Source organism: Lepisma saccharinum, chromosome 3 (assembly GCF_977018435.1).
Source record: "Lepisma saccharinum chromosome 3, izLepSacc3.1, whole genome shotgun sequence".
NCBI classification, from domain to species: domain Eukaryota; kingdom Metazoa; phylum Arthropoda; class Insecta; order Zygentoma; family Lepismatidae; genus Lepisma; species Lepisma saccharinum.
In genome coordinates, this window is record NC_139231.1 from 38,266,478 (window position 1) to 38,287,870 (window position 21,393).

General features: G+C 38.5%; 1 protein-coding gene across 1 annotated transcript in view; it reads left to right on the top strand.

Annotated features, from left to right (window-relative positions):
- LOC145984986 (polyubiquitin-C-like) overlaps positions 1–9,490 on the top strand; it is a 54,242-nt gene extending 44,752 nt beyond the window's left edge. Inside the window, exon 3 of the mRNA XM_083118465.1 lies at positions 5,409–9,490. Within this exon, the coding sequence (XP_082974591.1) occupies positions 5,409–9,328 (3,920 nt within the window). The 3' untranslated portion in view covers positions 9,329–9,490. The remainder of the gene's footprint in view (positions 1–5,408) is intronic.
- The last annotated feature ends 11,903 nt before the right edge of the window (positions 9,491–21,393 follow it).

Genomic DNA, 21,393 nt, shown 5'->3' on the forward strand with positions numbered 1-21,393 from the left:
GCAACGCAACAAACAAACAACACGTCCTCTCCCACCAACATGAAATCTGATCGCAGGAAGAATCGCCCGATAAGCGGCAACACCGAGATAAACGTTTTCTGTTGCTAGGTAACCAGGACTTGGGTGAAGCACTGGGAAGATTTTGATTGGCTCGCATGCCAGCAACCCAGCCTCCCGCAGTGACGTAGACCCGATTTCAACATGTGCTTCCCAAGCGTCAATACCAAACTAATTTTGCGGCAGGTATAATTGCAAAAAAAAGTAAACTTTTGTTTTTCACAAATTTCAGCTGACCTATTTCACTTGAAGTTACTGTTAATGAGTTTACAGGTCTGTAATGACATATTTTACAACTAGCTAAATACTTTTACGTGATGTAACAGCCAAGAGACAGATGTTGGCCATTGCTTCTTGTTACTTTGTTTTTGCCTCGCATGTATATGTGTACCCAATGGCATGGTGGTAATGCCAATGTCTTGCACTGGTTCAATCCCATCAGACAGATTGCATAGTGATTCAGATTCCATTTTAAAAGCATACATCTACTCCTGATGAGTGAGCATATCCGACCATGAAACAAGCTTTATTTAACACTTGTTTTTCAATCTAAATGTTAGTCATAAAATATGAAACAAATGTTAACATCCAAATATTCAATGTTTCAGGACAGTTAGAAACCTTTACTGTTTACAACACACATGCAGAAGTATAAGAATTATGTGAATGTGTCTACATATGCCCCAGTTGCTGTTTAAAGATACACATGCTGTATACTTGCATTTTCTGTTGAACTTGCACATTGTTTTATTTTGTATACAGAATATACTTTTTCCAGATCATCATCCTTCGCCGTATCCTGCCTCTGGCTGGATTCTGAAAGGATTTAGTTGCACGTGTCCACCCTAGTTTAGCTTAACCTTGTTCTAGTTGCTGCTCGCTGCTAGGAAACTTATCCAGGGCTAGGTCTTGTTACCATATGTCTGGTGATGGTTAGCTGACAGTTAGTTCTCACGTAACGATGGAGAGTTGCCATTTAGAACCATCAATTCTAATTTAGATTTTTGCACAATGGGATGTGTAAAATTAACTGCAATAAGGTAATGCAGTTTTTGAAATTTGCAAGTTACATTTTTAAGACTGGGATTCAAGCAATTAACATGCAATTTCTTAAACTACAAATGATATTTCAGTTCGGTCTTTTTTGATCTTTAGTATACATATGAAGGTATGACATGTTCGAATTACAAAACAATATATCCATTGTTACTGTTATTAACCGAAGTTTAAAGAAGTTCTCATTTCCCTTAGTTATCCCATATTATTATTATGGGATAGATTTATAAAATTGGTTATAGCTTATAAACTACTGCATCTTTTTGAAAAATTTAAATTCTACAATCAAGAATGAGTAAAAAGCAACATTTAACCAAACATCAGACAAGAATGAGCAAAGGCCAGATTGTCGAAATTTGCCCAGACCACATGGTATCATACGACAGCAATTAATGTGCAATTTCTTAAACTATACACTATATTTCAGTTGTCTTTTTTGTTCATTAGTATACATCTAAAGGTATTATATACTTGAATTACCAAACAATGCATCCATTGTTACTATTATTGACGAGCGCCATTTGAAAAAGCCCTTTGTTTCCTGAAGATAAAAGGCTATTTTCTCAACCACTGCATCTTTTTGAAGAGTTTAAATCTAAATGTAAGAATGAGTGAAATTCAGCATTTTAAGCAACATTTGAAAATTAAGGGTCCAGGGTGGTAGTGGAAGCAACAGCCCAAAATTGCGCAAAGTTTCTGAACACTGTAATTTGATTTGTTTTTTAAAACGTACAGCACATGCATTCCATATCCTCATAGAGTGGTCTCTTGTGCTTCCCTCCAAATTTTGTCCATTCATCTTCTATAGGGCCGATGCTAGAACCGGTATTCGACATTCTCCCAAAGCTGGCAACACTGCTGCTTTGTTATTTTTTTAATCAAGAAGTATGTCTAATTTCAACGAAACTGCACTGTTGTAGGACTGTACCACCACTACGTACATTTTTTCACTACTTCGGTCTATTAAGGGGGGGATGGGTAATTTTTAACACTAATTATTGGGAAGCGCATTGTATAAATTTTATCTCCGCTAAAAGCCCTGTCTTTAAGAAAAGTCGATCAATTTAATCTCAGACAGTTCTCAAGCTTAATTTTTTTTTACTACCTCTGCTGTCTGCTTGTTTCCATTCTAGCAGGTGGCTTTCCATTTTTTATCTGGAGGGGAGAGGGTCAAGTAGGTGGAGGAAGTCTCCAGTGATTAAAGAATTTTTTAATGAAAAAGCAGACAAAATCTCAATTACAACAAGGGTTATAAAAAGCAAGGCTAATAGATCTCCTTAACAATATTGCAGAACAAAAGAAAAAGCATGAAATATAAGTAACTCCTAATTAACAATTTTGAAGTAATATGAAAAAATTTTACACATCTTTTGAATATTAAGTTTTTTGTGCATTCTTTGTTTGCGTAATTCCATGTCAAATGAACCAATAAAAATTGAATTTTGGAATTTGATGTCATGCATTGACTAATTTTTGGTATACACTTTTATTATCATCTGTGATATATAGAAAACATTTTTATTTTTAGTGTTTTTGAGTTATGAATTTTTAAAATTGACAAAATCTCCCCAAAACCGCTCACTGCCGAAACTTGAAATACAATTTGCAAGAGACCTTTTTAAACTACAGGGCTGGGCATGGTCGCATTTTAAAGCTTATGAAGAGTACTATCCTTTGATATACAACATTTACGAAAAATAAATTTTGAGTTAAATATTATTTTACAATTTTAAAAAATTTTACACATATTTGTACACATCTACTGAAGGTTTTATCTGCATGAAACCTCAGAGTTGGTTACAGCTACAGCTTCACCAAACCGTGTCTGTAAAAGTATATTTTTTCAAATATTTGTCGCATAAAAGAAAGTTATTCATGAACCCAGTCAAATAGCTGGAGTGTTGTCATGATTTGGTTTGAAGGAGGATTCTGGAGACTAGCTTTGGCTACCAGCCTCTTTACTTCCCTCAATACCATCACACACTCCCCTACCATGTGCTGTTGCATAAAAATGCCACAATGCCATTGCACAAATTTGCAATGTTTTTGTGGTTCTTATATTGTGCTGCTGAACCATCAAAGAAGTAATATACTTTTGGTAAGTTTGGCAGACAATCAATTTTCAAGAAATCTAAAAGTGTTCTTTGGAAAACTTGGACAAGAACTGTGTTGTGAATCAAGCAGTCTGAAATGGAGACATAACTCTTTTATGTTTTAGAATATCTTTATTGTCATTAAAATATACTACAAATGTATGAACTGTTGCCATTGAGTTGTTCCAGTGGAATCCTTGTACTTCATCCTGCAAAATAAATGAGTAATTTTCAGCAAAATCACGTCCCCACAGCTTCATCATGCACTAAAGAACTTTTTTTTTTTTCAGAAAAATATACTGGTTGCCTTTTGGCTATAAAATAGTCTCTCTTGAGGTTGATTAACTGATTTGAAAAATCTTGAACAAATTCCTCTTGTGGATTTAGTAATTGTCTCAAAAGAACAGTGATCCACTGATATCCACTGCTTGTAGGTTATATTTTCAATTCTCTTCCTCAAAGCTTGTAATCAAGGCTTCCTTAAAATCAATTCAAAGGCTCGGGTGTAAAACATGGTGACATTTTGATCATTTCTGAGTTCATTAAGAAAAAAAGGTTGTAAGACTATACTGTAGATATTTTTTTTTCATGTTTACAAATTTCAAAAGGCTACACTAAGTGCAATAAAAATTGTATGACATGGCAATTTCACTCAAATTGATGGATGGATGGCACATTTTACTTTGTAACTCAAAAATGACCAAAATATCACCAGGTTTTACACAGAGCCCTTCAATTATGCTGAATGACACTAATCTAGAAAACACTTCTGTTGTGGTACACTACACATTATTTTTGAAAGACAATCTTGGTATGTTTTTAATGGATTTTTGTGTCCTGGGAGCTCCAGCTATCATTTGTTTTATCATTTTAATGAATGGTACACACATATACCAACCAACTCTTCGGTGTTAATTCTACAGATTTTGAAAACCCAATCTTACGTAGCAGATACTATTTAGATTTAAAAAGTCTGAATATTTCTCTCAGATTTGAGGTTTCTCTTTCACTCATACCAGAGATACCACCTTGAAATTTTGACAACCTTCAGTAGACTTGTACCAATACCCAATACGTGTAAATATTTTTGAAAATTTAGTTTTTTGGAAATTGTAAAATAAAATTTTGAAAACACTTTAAAAATTGGTTTTTAGTAAGAAACCAAGCATGTTGTATATCAAATGATAGCCCTCTTCATGAGCTTTAAAATGAGACAATCAGCCTTCTAGTTGAAACGGGTCTCTTTCAAATTGTATTTAAAGTTTCAGCGGTGAGCGGTTTTTGGGAATTTTTGTCAAATTTCAATAACTCAAACTGGCAACATGAAAAATATATAAATATTTTCTATATTTCAGATTGGAACATGTATAAACAAATTTAGCCAAATCCATAACATCAAAGTTTTATGCACTGGTTGATTTGGCATGGAATTAGCAGTTCGTAAATTTTAGAGCATCTCAGTTGGTGATATATTAAGTAAACATTTTAAACACTATGCCCCTTTTGTTTTGCTTATTAATATGCCAATCACTTGAACTCTGTCAAGCAAAACAAGTTCTGTCTTTTATGCAACTTCATTATTTATTTATTCCTTGTACAGTTTCACTCAGAGAGCCATGTTTGATTACAGCTACTAGTTACCTTGCTGACCATCAAATAGATGCCTTTTTAAGATTAAAATTTTGGTCAATTTTCATTCCAGAGATTTTATGCTCTGTACATGGGGACACGTTGAATTGCATCTAGAATCAAAAATCTGGATTATTAGCTAGTGCATCCTGTGAAATGTCAACTTTCACTTTCTCCATTAAGTTGTTATTCACCAAACCTGTAAGTCCTGAACATGAGGTCCATTGGTTGTAAACCACATTAACATGGAATCAGAAACCACTTCCAAGCTTATGCCTTGTGGCTTTCTTGCCTGAAACCTACCAACTGACAAATTTCAGACTTCAGCCAACATTTTCTAGAATATCCCGTATAAAGTATACTGCAATAAGACATTGAACTAAATATGTACAAATAAAGGTTCACAATGTAGAGAGCTTTGTGTTAATTTATAAAGTTCGTGTTTTGTAAAGCAAAAAATTCACATTACATAACTAAATGCACTCTTGTTAAGAGGATTTTGTCACGTATTATGTGTTAGATTAAGAGTCTGCATTATTATTACTGGTGCTCATGATCAAATCTTTTTTTCAGAGTCAACACTACACTTAGTTCTGAGGCTTCGTGGAGGCATGCAGATCTTCGTGAAGACCTTGACTGGCAAGACTATCACGCTTGAAGTGGAACCTTCAGATACCATTGAGAATGTGAAAGCTAAGATCCAGGACAAGGAAGGCATTCCCCCAGACCAACAGAGGTTGATCTTTGCTGGCAAACAATTGGAAGATGGACGTACCCTGTCAGACTACAACATTCAGAAAGAATCCACTCTCCACTTGGTTCTTCGACTTCGTGGAGGCATGCAGATCTTCGTGAAGACCCTGACTGGCAAGACCATTACGCTTGAAGTGGAACCTTCAGATACCATTGAGAATGTGAAAGCTAAGATCCAGGACAAGGAAGGCATTCCCCCAGACCAACAGAGGTTGATCTTTGCTGGCAAACAGTTGGAAGATGGACGTACCCTGTCAGACTACAACATTCAGAAAGAATCCACTCTCCACTTGGTTCTTCGACTTCGTGGAGGCATGCAAATCTTCGTGAAGACCCTGACTGGCAAGACCATTACGCTTGAAGTGGAACCTTCAGATACCATTGAGAATGTGAAAGCTAAGATCCAGGACAAGGAAGGCATTCCCCCAGACCAACAGAGGTTGATCTTTGCTGGCAAACAGTTGGAAGATGGACGTACCCTGTCAGACTACAATATTCAGAAAGAATCCACTCTCCACTTGGTTCTTCGACTTCGTGGAGGCATGCAAATCTTCGTGAAGACCCTGACTGGCAAGACCATTACGCTTGAAGTGGAACCTTCAGATACCATTGAGAATGTGAAAGCTAAGATCCAGGACAAGGAAGGCATTCCCCCAGACCAACAGAGGTTGATCTTTGCTGGCAAACAGTTGGAAGATGGACGTACCCTGTCAGACTACAACATTCAGAAAGAATCCACTCTCCACTTGGTTCTTCGACTTCGTGGAGGCATGCAAATCTTCGTGAAGACCCTGACTGGCAAGACCATTACGCTTGAAGTGGAACCTTCAGATACCATTGAGAATGTGAAAGCTAAGATCCAGGACAAGGAAGGCATTCCCCCAGACCAACAGAGGTTGATCTTTGCTGGCAAACAGTTGGAAGATGGACGTACCCTGTCAGACTACAACATTCAGAAAGAATCCACTCTCCACTTGGTTCTTCGACTTCGTGGAGGCATGCAAATCTTCGTGAAGACCCTGACTGGCAAGACCATTACGCTTGAAGTGGAACCTTCAGATACCATTGAGAATGTGAAAGCTAAGATCCAGGACAAGGAAGGCATTCCCCCAGACCAACAGAGGTTGATCTTTGCTGGCAAACAGTTGGAAGATGGACGTACCCTGTCAGACTACAACATTCAGAAAGAATCCACTCTCCACTTGGTTCTTCGACTTCGTGGAGGCATGCAGATCTTCGTGAAGACCCTGACTGGCAAGACCATTACGCTTGAAGTGGAACCTTCAGATACCATTGAGAATGTGAAAGCTAAGATCCAGGACAAGGAAGGCATTCCCCCAGACCAACAGAGGTTGATCTTTGCTGGCAAACAATTGGAAGATGGACGTACCCTGTCAGACTACAACATTCAGAAAGAATCCACTCTCCACTTGGTTCTTCGACTTCGTGGAGGCATGCAAATCTTCGTGAAGACCCTGACTGGCAAGACCATTACGCTTGAAGTGGAACCTTCAGATACCATTGAGAATGTGAAAGCTAAGATCCAGGACAAGGAAGGCATTCCCCCAGACCAACAGAGGTTGATCTTTGCTGGCAAACAGTTGGAAGATGGACGTACCCTGTCGGACTACAACATTCAGAAAGAATCCACTCTCCACTTGGTTCTTCGACTTCGTGGAGGCATGCAAATCTTCGTGAAGACCCTGACTGGCAAGACCATTACGCTTGAAGTGGAACCTTCAGATACCATTGAGAATGTGAAAGCTAAGATCCAGGACAAGGAAGGCATTCCCCCAGACCAACAGAGGTTGATCTTTGCTGGCAAACAGTTGGAAGATGGACGTACCCTGTCAGACTACAACATTCAGAAAGAATCCACTCTCCACTTGGTTCTTCGACTTCGTGGAGGCATGCAAATCTTCGTGAAGACCCTGACTGGCAAGACCATTACGCTTGAAGTGGAACCTTCAGATACCATTGAGAATGTGAAAGCTAAGATCCAGGACAAGGAAGGCATTCCCCCAGACCAACAGAGGTTGATCTTTGCTGGCAAACAGTTGGAAGATGGACGTACCCTGTCAGACTACAATATTCAGAAAGAATCCACTCTCCACTTGGTTCTTCGACTTCGTGGAGGCATGCAAATCTTCGTGAAGACCCTGACTGGCAAGACCATTACGCTTGAAGTGGAACCTTCAGATACCATTGAGAATGTGAAAGCTAAGATCCAGGACAAGGAAGGCATTCCCCCAGACCAACAGAGGTTGATCTTTGCTGGCAAACAGTTGGAAGATGGACGTACCCTGTCAGACTACAATATTCAGAAAGAATCCACTCTCCACTTGGTTCTTCGACTTCGTGGAGGCATGCAAATCTTCGTGAAGACCCTGACTGGCAAGACCATTACGCTTGAAGTGGAACCTTCAGATACCATTGAGAATGTGAAAGCTAAGATCCAGGACAAGGAAGGCATTCCCCCAGACCAACAGAGGTTGATCTTTGCTGGCAAACAGTTGGAAGATGGACGTACCCTGTCAGACTACAACATTCAGAAAGAATCCACTCTCCACTTGGTTCTTCGACTTCGTGGAGGCATGCAAATCTTCGTGAAGACCCTGACTGGCAAGACCATTACGCTTGAAGTGGAACCTTCAGATACCATTGAGAATGTGAAAGCTAAGATCCAGGACAAGGAAGGCATTCCCCCAGACCAACAGAGGTTGATCTTTGCTGGCAAACAGTTGGAAGATGGACGTACCCTGTCAGACTACAACATTCAGAAAGAATCCACTCTCCACTTGGTTCTTCGACTTCGTGGAGGCATGCAAATCTTCGTGAAGACCCTGACTGGCAAGACCATTACGCTTGAAGTGGAACCTTCAGATACCATTGAGAATGTGAAAGCTAAGATCCAGGACAAGGAAGGCATTCCCCCAGACCAACAGAGGTTGATCTTTGCTGGCAAACAGTTGGAAGATGGACGTACCCTGTCAGACTACAATATTCAGAAAGAATCCACTCTCCACTTGGTTCTTCGACTTCGTGGAGGCATGCAAATCTTCGTGAAGACCCTGACTGGCAAGACCATTACGCTTGAAGTGGAACCTTCAGATACCATTGAGAATGTGAAAGCTAAGATCCAGGACAAGGAAGGCATTCCCCCAGACCAACAGAGGTTGATCTTTGCTGGCAAACAGTTGGAAGATGGACGTACCCTGTCAGACTACAACATTCAGAAAGAATCCACTCTCCACTTGGTTCTTCGACTTCGTGGAGGCATGCAAATCTTCGTGAAGACCCTGACTGGCAAGACCATTACGCTTGAAGTGGAACCTTCAGATACCATTGAGAATGTGAAAGCTAAGATCCAGGACAAGGAAGGCATTCCCCCAGACCAACAGAGGTTGATCTTTGCTGGCAAACAGTTGGAAGATGGACGTACCCTGTCAGACTACAATATTCAGAAAGAATCCACTCTCCACTTGGTTCTTCGACTTCGTGGAGGCATGCAAATCTTCGTGAAGACCCTGACTGGCAAGACCATTACGCTTGAAGTGGAACCTTCAGATACCATTGAGAATGTGAAAGCTAAGATCCAGGACAAGGAAGGCATTCCCCCAGACCAACAGAGGTTGATCTTTGCTGGCAAACAGTTGGAAGATGGACGTACCCTGTCAGACTACAACATTCAAAAAGAATCCACTCTCCACCTGGTACTCCGTCTTCGTGGTGGAAATTAAATTTCAGTATTGAAGCAAAATTTGAATTTATTCCTATACTGTTTCATTCTAGTTTGTTACCAAGAATTATTTTAAATGCAATTTGGTTTTGACTCACTTTGGTTTTATACTTTTGCATCTTTTTAGATTTTGCTGTCAATAAAGAACTGCATTCACATGTAACTGACACATATTATTTCAACATTTGTATTTAGGATGTTATAAAATGTTGGTGTATTTTGCATAGTTTGCAGATAGTTCAAATGAATGTAGTTTAAATAACTTTTACTTTCTGTATTTAGGAATGTTAATCCATTAGGTCTTCAAGGTGGTAAAGATTGTCAGGTTTTAATGTTCTAAAATGTATTTATTCGTGTCATATGAGCATGACCGCAAGTGATAATTTTTTCCAGCATTTAATGTCACATTTTGAAAAGTAACTTCTTTGTGTTTAATTTGATGTGATGTGTATTTTCGTGATGTATACTGGGGAAGAATAATTTTGAAAAATTTGTAATTAAAGATCAGCACAGTTAGCTTCGTTCCCAAAGTTGTGTAAATATTTAAACTTGATAGGTTGAAGAATAGAAGGGATGGCTTGTCAGCACTTGTGGTGATCATAGAATTGATGCTCTTCAATCACTATTACAGGGAAACTGTCTGATGTACCATGCACTTTTAGATGCTAGTTCGATTGAGGTACCCCATTTAGTTAAAACTGGTATAAATTTTGGGGGTGGCAATTTGATTTTACTTATTAACAGTAGCCTAAGTGAAGATAAATCTTGAGTTTTAAGAAGTTACACTACACACAAACTTTAAGGTTCAAGGCTTCAATTTGTGAAGTGGGAAGAATTGTTTTCTGGAAATTAACAGGAAACAGTTATAGGAGAAACTCTATTATACATTGTTTCAGGCAACCCAGTTGAAAAACATAAAATCTGGGAAAATTTTGGGACCATCAAGATTTAATGTACACTCCTCACAAAAAGTTTGGAATATTGTTATATTAGGCAATCGGTGATGGGCACAACCTTTGAATGCAACAACACAATATATCTTTCTGCAGATGTTCTCATGTTTTTACAGACATATGCCACCGTACATATTGCCTAATATAATGTTCCAAACTTTTGTGTTGAATATGAAAATATGTAAAATTGGTGTTTGACTAAGTAACACTTATGAAATCTTCAATTGTGTATCAAATTACTGATTTTTTAAGGGCAGAGTGTCATACTTCTGGTGAAGTGTAAATAGATAAGTGGTTTTAACCTCCTACAACGTTCAACATATGTGGGCATACCCAAAAGAAACCGAACTAATTTTTTTGTGAACTTATTTATTCACAATTTAAGTACAAACCTTCAATGCCCTTCAAAGTACTCTCCACTTGCATTAAGACACTTGTCCAATCTTTGATTCCATTTTTCAAAACATTTTTTAGTCATCTTTTGTGATGCATGACAGCACCTGTCGTTTTTTTTCTTCACCTCAGCAAAACGCTTTCCTTTCATGCCTCCTTTCATTCTAGGAAACAAAAAGTTTCATGGGGCAAGGTTGGGTGAGTAAGGGGGTGGGGGGATGAGGAACATGGGTCATACCATTTTTGGTCAAGAATTGTACAGACAGGGCTGTGCGAGCCGGGGCATTGTCATGATGGAAAAACCAGTCAGTCACAAATCGGACAGCTCCTGCTGCACACTGCTCAATCGTTTTAAAACTTCCAAGTAGAAAGCCTGGTTAACTGTGTGACCCTGTGGAACAAACTGAATGGATGACTCCTCTCGCATTGGAAAAAAAGCTTTCTTGGGGCACGGCGAACTTGGTCTTCCACTGGCTTGATTGTTGCTTCGATTTGGGATCGTAAGCATAGCACCACGTTTCGTCACCTGTGATAATTTTTCAAAAAAAGTTTGGATCATTTTGGGACTCTTCTTTCAAAGCACGGCATGCTTCCATGTGACCTTGTTTTTGTTCAGCAGTTGTGGCACTCATTTGGCAGCCACCCTTTGCATTCCCAAATTCTGTCAAAATTCGCTGCACTGAACTCGGTCACTCCTGACAGCTCCACAATTTGTTCAATGGTCAGTCGTCGATCTTCGTTGATGATTTCACGATTTTTTTCAAAATTGGCAGATGTTCGGGCCATGGAAGGATGACCAGAACGAGGTTTGTCATCAATTGACATTTCACAATTTTTGAAACTGGAAAACCACTCGCGCACTTGTTTTCCCCATAGCATAGTCCTTGTATGCAGTTTTTAACATTTCAAGAGTTTGTTCCACTCTTTCCGAGCAAAAAGCAGAACTTCACTGCAGCACGCTGTTCCAAAAAATCAGCCATTGCAAAAACGACGATCATTCAAAACAGCTGTCACTCTAAACTCTTCCGAAATGTGTCCTGACCTGCTTCAGCGACTGCACTTGGCTTACGGACTCGGGAAGGTTCGCTCTATGCGCTCCTAGCGGCAAAACGCGGTACCACAAAAGCTCTGCCCACTAAAAAATTAGTTCGGTTTCTTTTCGGTACGCCTACGTACATGTATTAGAACAGTAAAACTAAATAGTCTGTGCTATTTAGGTAGGTGATTGTCTTAGCAGTTAAATAAGTTACGAAGGAAAATTCACGTAGTTTTTCGATTTCTAAAAAAATTGCGAATGAAAATATCGTGACAAAATTTGGTTTTATTAATTTGCCAATACATTATAACCACTCTTCAAACCACTTCTGGCACATGTCAGTCTACAGTACACCAGTGAATTCCCAAGAAGAGTTGAGAGAGAGATAATTGAGACATTAGAGACAGTGTCAACGCGAGTGACTGTTGTCTCTGAAGTACGCAGCAGGCTGCATGCGTGCATACGTAACCGGGGGAGGCAATTTTAACAGGATTTCTAGTTTTTGTAACAGTTAATTCTGACAACCTGGAATCATGAGAATGGTAAATAACATTATTATTTCAATCATTTTCGTTCCTTTATTTCTCACAACCGACAACTGCTTTTCACTTTACAAAGAGGTCTACAACGCACCTCCGCTTTTTATTCAGATTTTTCCCCCAACCCGTGTGCCAGTTGACAACATTTGTATCTTTTTGGAGAGCTATGAAACTAAGTTTTTCCCATAATTTTTACGCTGTGTGTGTTACCAATGTTTTGAGTAATCCTTTTCAATTGAAACTATAATTTCCAAATTTCTTCATGACGTGTGCTCCAATGACTGTTTCTTTCTGTGGGTATGGAATTTTGGGCATGAATTTTTTCCCAGTAGTCACTCATTCATCAGCTGTTAGCAACGTGTCAATTAAGTGCCCAGGGTGTAGTAGTTTTTCAGAATTAGTAGTTTTTTAGTCGCAAGTCGGAATATGTCACGAAAATCTACAAACTGCAATAACTCAACCCATTGATTTCTGACCCCCGGTGGAATAGGTCAAATTTGTTGCAAATGCAAATGTGCTCTAGTATTACCCCTTTCCAGGAATAGGTCAAATTACCAATCACTCTGTCTGTGTGTGTGTGTGTGTACACACACGCTACTTCGCAGGTGCTTATACCTAAGTATAATGTAAAGGCATGGAAAATATTCCATGTTAGATCAGTACACACATGAATTTCCTTGATTTTTAAGTGCATAAATGCAATGTAATTTTTATTTCTTTGTTTTTCTTAGAATTTATGGTTATTTTAAAAACAGCTCTTAAGACCAGATAACAATTCCGAAACACATGAAGCTCTGGACCTTGTTCTGGTCTGGGCTCATTTTCAATTTAACTGAACTGAAAATCAAGAGTTCGAAGTGTGAAAATTGTGAACAAAGATACATCTATTAATTTTAATGCAGGGTGAGATTAAAGGAGTTAAGGAGGATACTCCCCTCTATCTTCAGCCATCCCAACCAAAATTATCTCCAACCCACTGGATATAGAAACCATATTATTGAATGGATCAGCGAGTTTCATTAATTCAGTTAATTTTAATTTTAAAGTCCCATAGCTACACATAAAAATATATTTTAAACATTTTTTGGCTGATGTGTACGACATCCAATGCCTTTTAGAACCCTGTATTTTCCAGACCGGAAGAGGACGTTACATTAAAAAAAAACAAAAAAAATGAGTTGATGGTTCCCGATCAACTTTTAAGAGGTCTAACTTTGGGATAGTTGTAAAACATTTGACAAGGCATTTATTTGTAAGACAATTAGCTGTACCTAATGACGCTCTTCAAGCACTGAGAGTACTACAGTATCATTCATTTCATTTACAAAACCGAAATCCTTCAGATCTCGGACCAAGCATGAAAAGCATACGTTCGAAAGTGTTTTTTTTTCTTTTCGATCTTTGGTGGACAATATGGAGAGCCGGCCAAGGTTTATTTTCGTATGTAGTATTATTAAATGCAGATACATGCGTGTGTTTTAGGGTGACACGTCAATTCCTAGTTTATGTGAAAAGGTGAACTTTAATGTAAGCAAAGCATGTTCGCGTCACAGTTAAAGGTTTTAGCAACTACAAAGAAAATCCAAAACATATTCCCACCTCGCCGGCCTTCTTGGAGGAGTGGCTAGCATAGCGCGCTACGACACCAGAGGTCCCGGGTTCGAATTCCGGACTTTTTGTATGTTATTTGTGAGCGTGCCTTCATTATATCACCACTCCTCATCTTCGCGATTAGCCAAACGTTACAGATGCGAAGTAAAATAATCTAAATCAAACAATCCCATCTCACTGAAAGACCTTGTGAATCCAATCCAAAATCTACCAATATCTATAGCCGAATGTGAATGAGAGTTCAATGCCACAAACCTGGCCTTAACTGATTAGATAAATCATTTAGAAGTTTTAAACCTACTTTTCCTTTCCTTAGACCCCCAGTGCATTGCTTTCATGCAGAAATAAATTATATCAGGTTTAAGTATAACAGTGCCCTTGACAAGCTAACTGGCAAACCATAGAACCCGCAGTGAGTATCATGTATCTCGTGCATTCATCTGACTAATGTAACTTTCTTACCTTTGACTTAGTTTATCTAAGAGGCGTCGTGTGTCTGTTGCATTCGATATCAAAATTAATTAGATATTAAGCCATTAATATCCAATTTTAAGTATACCTAATACATAGACAAAAATAAGTCCTCCCACCTACAATAAAATCACAAATTGATCCCTGTTTAATGCCTATGAAACATTTAATTTCACGTAGGAATGATATCGCAATCCGACGAGTCGAGAACTGTCAGCCTCATCTCGTCTCCTGTGTGGTGAAGTCTTTCTCATTCTTGTTTGTGCTTTTTTTCCTTTCGCTTTCCACTCTGAAGTTATTAAAACTTATTCTATATTCACTTCATGCTCAGATAGGCCAATCGGGACTGTATCTACAGTTTAGTGAAATCCAAAGCACTGTGCATGTGGACCCCTTAATTACAAAGCGAGATATCTCGTCCTAACCCACAAAATGTTTAGTATAAGCAACACATACATTGTGTCACCCCTCAAAGTTTCACAACGTATTTACGCCATTTAAGCAAAAACTTTTCTTAACGTTTTTCTGCTTTACATCTTGTATCGACGCTGAGAACCGTTGATACTCGATATATAGAATTTTATCCTGAATAGACGAAACAGAGTAGCACAGGCTCGCAATTGTCAGTAATGGATTAACTTTGCATTACAGTAAACAAAATATACGGCTTATTTGAAAAACAATCTATAAGATATAAGCTTGATATACCTGGATAAGACAAATAGTAATATAAATTTATTTTAAGCAAATTCACCATATCTAAGTTTCGAACGAGATCGTCTCTGACATTAAGGTTCGTCTCGCTTTTATTTTTCAGAGATTTATTTCAGTCTCGTCTAGAAAATTGAGAGGAAAAACAGACTTTTCTTGACTCAGAACCATCTCTACTTTCAAAAAATCTCTTAATATATAGGTTTATCGTTTTCCGAACACCCTCTAACAAAGCTATGAAAATTATGGGTGAGGTGAGTACATTGTACCCCCCCAAGTTGGTCTGTTGGGTTTCGTCTCGTTTCGGAAAATTCCATTTGAAAAATTCAAAAGAAATGGATGTAAATCATATTCGCGATTAAAATTAACCGATATGCCATCTGCCGGGATTTTCAGAAAGTACTCTAAGTAGGATACGTTGTGTTGAAGTCGTTTAAAGCATGGTGAATATGCGAGAAAGTAAGGTCTACTGTTCAGTTTTTTTTTTCTCTAAATAGTTTTATGGGTCAGAACAAATTAAAAGTTTTCATGTGTTTCCACCCCGTGGAATCAACAAAATGAAATTTGTTAATAAATCAGGGAAAACGTAATTAACAGAAGATTGTTATGGGGGATATAACACTGTAATTCGGCAAGGAAATTACGAAGAATGCACGAGTCTGCTTACTTTATTTATCGAGAGATAAATATATATTTCCATGAAAGTAAAGTTTTAAATTGTACTTTATAAATAAAGCTTTTTTTTTTTTTTTCGAAAAATCATGAAGCGTCTTAACCAATGCGTCCATGTATTACCGGTGTTACGTATGTGTGAAATTTGGAACAGGTGCAAGTCGATTAAGAGGGAAGATGAAAATAGTTTGAGAATGAATTAATGTCAAATGTAACCTGTTTCATTCAGTACGATGTCCTTTTTCAGTGAGTATAGCCTGGTCATGAAATCGTGAATATTATTATTAAACCAGCCTTTCTCTTTCGAGAAAGAACTGCAACGATATGTTCGCAATTTTCTCCTGTCCCAGCTTTTCAAGTACAGGTCAATTTCAATTCCTTTATTTTCAAATAATTTCCGAGAACCCTAGTTACATGACGTGCAGATGATACAGCACTGCTTTGGACAACCAGTGCGTATACATAGTTTCGTCTGCATTTTCCGTGTTATTTTTGCCTATCATAATTAAATGCTTCGTTCTCAGTACAGCTTCACGTTTGTTAGAGGACCTGGAATTCACATCGCATTCGCAATATTTAAAAATAATGCGTAATTTAAACGTTTTCTACCATACCAGTCATGACAACACGCTGCTCTTTTGTACTACTGCTGAATGTAAACAAAGATCTATCCTACTTAGAGCGGCCATATTGGAAGCGACACTAGCACTCAGGTGGTAATTTTAATCGCGAATACTCTTCTGACGAAGTTTTTATCTCATCTTCGAATTGACGCGACCACTTCTTTAGAAAAGTGTACCTCCCTTGCGCAAAAGAGCATTCTTCTGGAGTGATTTTTTGAGAGTAAGTTTTACCTGATTCCATCGTTCCACACACATTTTAATCAATTTTCAGCTCCTTAAAGAGGTTTCCGAGAACACAGGTCAATGAACTAACTAGTAGCAAGCACTATGTAATAGAATAAGTTTACAGTGGTTTGAATTCCTGTGGTAAGGAAGATAATGCTTGTAAGTTATAAACAATAGAAACTTTTTTTGAGTGAATTGGAAATAGGTTCTTTTAACAGTAGTAACTTGCCTCTCAAATTATCTAAGGGGGTACAGGGGGTGCAACTGAATTTACGGTTGGGGCTACAGTACCCCCTTCAAAAATTTAGGGGGGTACATCGTACCCCTGTACCACCCCCGTTACTGCGCCACTGGCTGTGGTATGTATGAGCTTTGTGGAAAATTATTCGTTTGTAGTACACTTTTGTTCGCAAAAAGTGGCACACTCGTTGAGTTGGTCCAGCTTCGTGGCCGAAAGTACATCCGAAGTAAGTGTTCGGAAAACAGCAGTGTTTCTTACTATCAATCAATTTAACTCTATGCAGGGAATTTTGTCTCAGACTCAAAGAAAAGAGCTAACTGAAAGATTACAGCGTAAATATTAATTAACTTTATTTTACTTCGCTTCTTGTGCCACTTTAGCTAATTTGCGAAGATGGGGATGAGTGATGATATGGTGAAATCGATGAGTGAACACTCGCAAACATCTATGCCCAAGCTGGGATTCGAACCCGGGACCAACATTATTATTACTATTATTATTAGTAGTAGTAGTAGTACAGTGCGTCCATTTCGATCTTCAGCCGAGAGATCGGGAGAAGCGTGGCTGGCGGCGCTGACGGAGATGCCGACATTTGCGGCCTGTAATACCCGCTTATTTTTATGGACATATGCAGACATTTATATAAATATTGCAAAACGAGCACTAACCTGTGTTATAATTTATCATCTGTAATTCATCCAAGTTCTGCCCTTATATACACAAAAAATACGCTTTAGAAACGATGTTAAGAGCCACAGATAATAGAACATTTTAATCATAATTTTGACCAGTAACGTCCTGCTTAAGTTTATATCCTTGAAAGAGTTTTGTGGCGATGGGAATCGTTTGGAGGTTTCGAATGTGCAACACAGTATCAAGATAACGCTGCAGACGAAACCGTTAAAAGTGAATGGTTTTCGTGAGCTTCCTTGCAATCCGAAATCTCGGAGCTCGAGTTTTTTTTGTTCCTTCGCGACTAGATGAAGACAGAGCTGTGAATATAGTGGCGAGCAATGTAAATGAAGAGCGTGTTAATTTCGTACTGTGCGCAAGAGTGTTATTCTTGGTTACTTGCAGTTACTTGTTTGTGTTATTGCAGTGTGTATGCGTGTTGTGTCAGTGAGACGATTGGAATGCCAGCCGCAAGGTTCACGTTAGAACAAAGAATTCTTATGTATGACACTTACGTGAAAACAGACTCTTGTCGAGACGTGTGTAGGCAATTTGTGCAGAAATTCCCAGGCGTTTCAACTCCACATAGAGATACGGTTAGACATCTTGTCCTTAAATTACGAGAAACTGGATCGTTAAATTTTAAAACACCTAAGCAAAAACGACTGATTCTAACCGAAGCAAAACTCGATGATATTGGTGCAGCGTTAGAACGTTCTCCAAACAAACCTCTACGCCGTGTTTCAAAAGAGGTGGGCGTGTCAAAATCATCGGCACATACAGCCACTAAGCTACTAAAATTAAAACCGTAATCTTATAACACAGGTTAGTGCTCGTTTTGCACAGCGGCGTATACTCTGGGTCATCTAGGTAATCGCAGATGACCCGGCTGTATTTATTTTTTTAAAAAAAAAATATATATATATACATTTCTTCGCAATTTTCTTCCAAACCAATTTCGATGCATACATTTCTTTGCTTCCAGCGCGCGAATGCTTCCAACCGTTTGCCGCTGAATGTCCGGGAACCTTCCTCCAGCCGGTGGAATGACGTCAGGCAATCTCACCCTGACGTCATTCCACCCGCTTCCCTTACAACCCTTGGCGAGGAGGGAGGAGAGAGAAAGAGGGAGAGGAAACACTGCTTCTCAGGCGCGGTGATTCCGTGCCCAGGGTAAGCTCCTTCTTGTGAGAGTCCACCGGTCGCACTCTCAACCTTCAGAGCCTCTCCATTCCCTCCGCTGAACTAGGGAAAACATACCCGGTAGAGTGCGAAGAACAGGAAAATTGAATAACATGGGCAAACCAATTCTACGCTAATTTTCACTTTACATTTGCTTCTGTCTTGCTGATTTCTGTTACTTGAACATAAATTTATCAAAAGGAAAAAGCTTAAATATTGAAGATGAAGCAAACTAAATTAAAATTCAAAGCTTAAGCAATTAAAGCACCTACATGCTGACTCCCCCTCCTTGTATTACAAAAATAGTGATTGTTTCTCCTCTCTAATCTTCAAAAGCAGCGAGAATACTTCTTTCACGGAACTGAATATTTTTAAAGGGAAAGATCAAAAATTAATTATATATATACTATTAGTTCATTTAAGTTGCTATATTCCGCCTCTATAGATTAATAGTGATGAAGATGAACGAATTAAACATAAAACGAAAAAACACATCAGGCAGGTGGAGGACTCGGGGGGCTGAAACCCCCCTCCCTGAAATCCTACAAATATCTAATTTAAAATGTGTATAGTGGTAATTAATTTTACTTCATTAGCACGATTAAACACCTTGCATAATACGTTGTAAACATCTGAGATTCATCTTCAGGACTTCTAACCCCACTGTTTCAACTTTATGTGTCGCCTGCTAATAAGGGATGATCCCCATCCCGAAATATAATTCTGGCTCTGGCCTGCAATAATTCGAACTTTTAAAACCTGTCATTTCGAGCTCGGAAAGGGATTTTTTTTTATATCATTCATAGGGAATTTCATTCTGAGCCAGGAACACAACAACAGAAGTTTGGCGCATGAAACTGAATGCGTGTAGTCGTTGGCTTCATGCTGTGCTTCATGTTTATTATTTATTTAGGTGTTAGTGTTTGTCGTGATAGTGCTGTGTTAAAGGGTAATGGATGTGATACGAGATTTGCTGGTGAAACCTTTTGGAACAAGATCTTTTCAGGAGAAGTTGCAAATTGTTAATACAGGTAGGCCAGTGCCATCGCTTGAACTTATGTCTACACACAAAGACAAAAATCGGGAATATGTGAGGCATTTTCGCAAGCCAATTATGACAAAACACCATGGTTGACAGGAAGTATAAGTGTTAATAAGCTTTGCTTTTTTGTTGGTCGTGCTTACTTTTCGGGGCTGAAAAGAATGTATGGATGCGTGGTGGATACTGTAATCTAAACTATCTTTGCAACGCTTGTGACAAACATGAAAAATCCGAAAGTCACATAACTTCCTTTGTTAATCTGCAATCTTTCGCACAGACACGTATTGTGCAACTGGACAAACAGCGTGCTTTGGATGTGGTACAGCACAAGTAATCGGGTCCTGGATTAAGTTGAATTTTTCACTTAAATTAATATTGCGGGTTTTTATTTCACTAGTGCACGTCTTTCATTTTATATTTCACAGGTTGTTTTTTATAGCTTTATAATACTGTCTTGTTTTATTATTTGAAATTCTACACGTATATTAAACTGCAATAACGAGAATTAATTGATTGTGGTCGTAGCAATAAGACAAAAATCCCGACACAATATTCCTAAATCCAATATGGATCCTGACATAAATTGCACGGAAACTTTTGGAGTTTGAGAATCAATGGTCGGAGATTACCCATTCGTTAGAACCAGCATACGCCACTGGTTTTGCAATATTTATATAAATGTCAGCATATGTCCATAAAAATAAGCGGGCATTACAGGCCGCAAATGTCGGCATCTCAGTCAGCGCTGCCCGTCAAGCTTCTCCCGATCTTTCGGCTGAAGATCGAAATGGACGCACGGTAGTAGTTATCCTCGTAAATTATGCAGAAAATGGGTAGATGTTGGTACTAAAGCATTTGTGTTCGAACAAACTATTTGAATTATTTTTTCAACACTTTTAATTTCACATTAATAATGGAAAACAAACACACAAACTATTTTTGAAAGACAGAAAGTGCTTGATAAATGCATTCCAAATATAATTATTTTTTACATTAACATGTATAACTTTCATGCAGGATATGTTTGACATATATGCAACATGGAGCGACGTGGACACTAAATTGTGTATGTATTCAGTTTCTTTAATACATCTTATATACAACATTTACAATGTATTTAAATACATTACACAACCTATTCATCCATCTCACAACATCTAACAGCAAAAATTACATAACTTGTCAGCCGGCCCCCGTGGTGGAGTGGTTTAGCACATCGCGCTACGACGCCAGGGGTCCCGGGTTTTGTGAGTGCCCATTCATCATATCATCACTCATCCCCATCTTCGCAAATTAGCCAAACATGGCACAAGACGCGAAGTATAATAGAGCCAATCAATCAATACACAAATTGTCTCAAATGTGCATACTCTCTTTCCTCGAAACAATTGTTTATGCATTTAGAACAAAATCAATTATTTCTCTGTCTGGTAATTTAAAATGGACTACGGAGAACAATGATAAGTTGCGAGCGAAGCGGTCAAGAAAATTTTTGGATCCAACTTTTTTGCAGGCTGAAATCAATATTGATTTAATAGGGCGCAAATAATTTCACGGGACGCCAATACATTCTCTCTTTTAAGACTTGTGTGCTTCCCCGATGGTGTAGTAGTAACATCCTCGCCGTGTGATCAAGGGGTCACGGATTCGATACCCGGTGGAGGCACAGTGGTTTGGATCCCAATTTAAACTGTA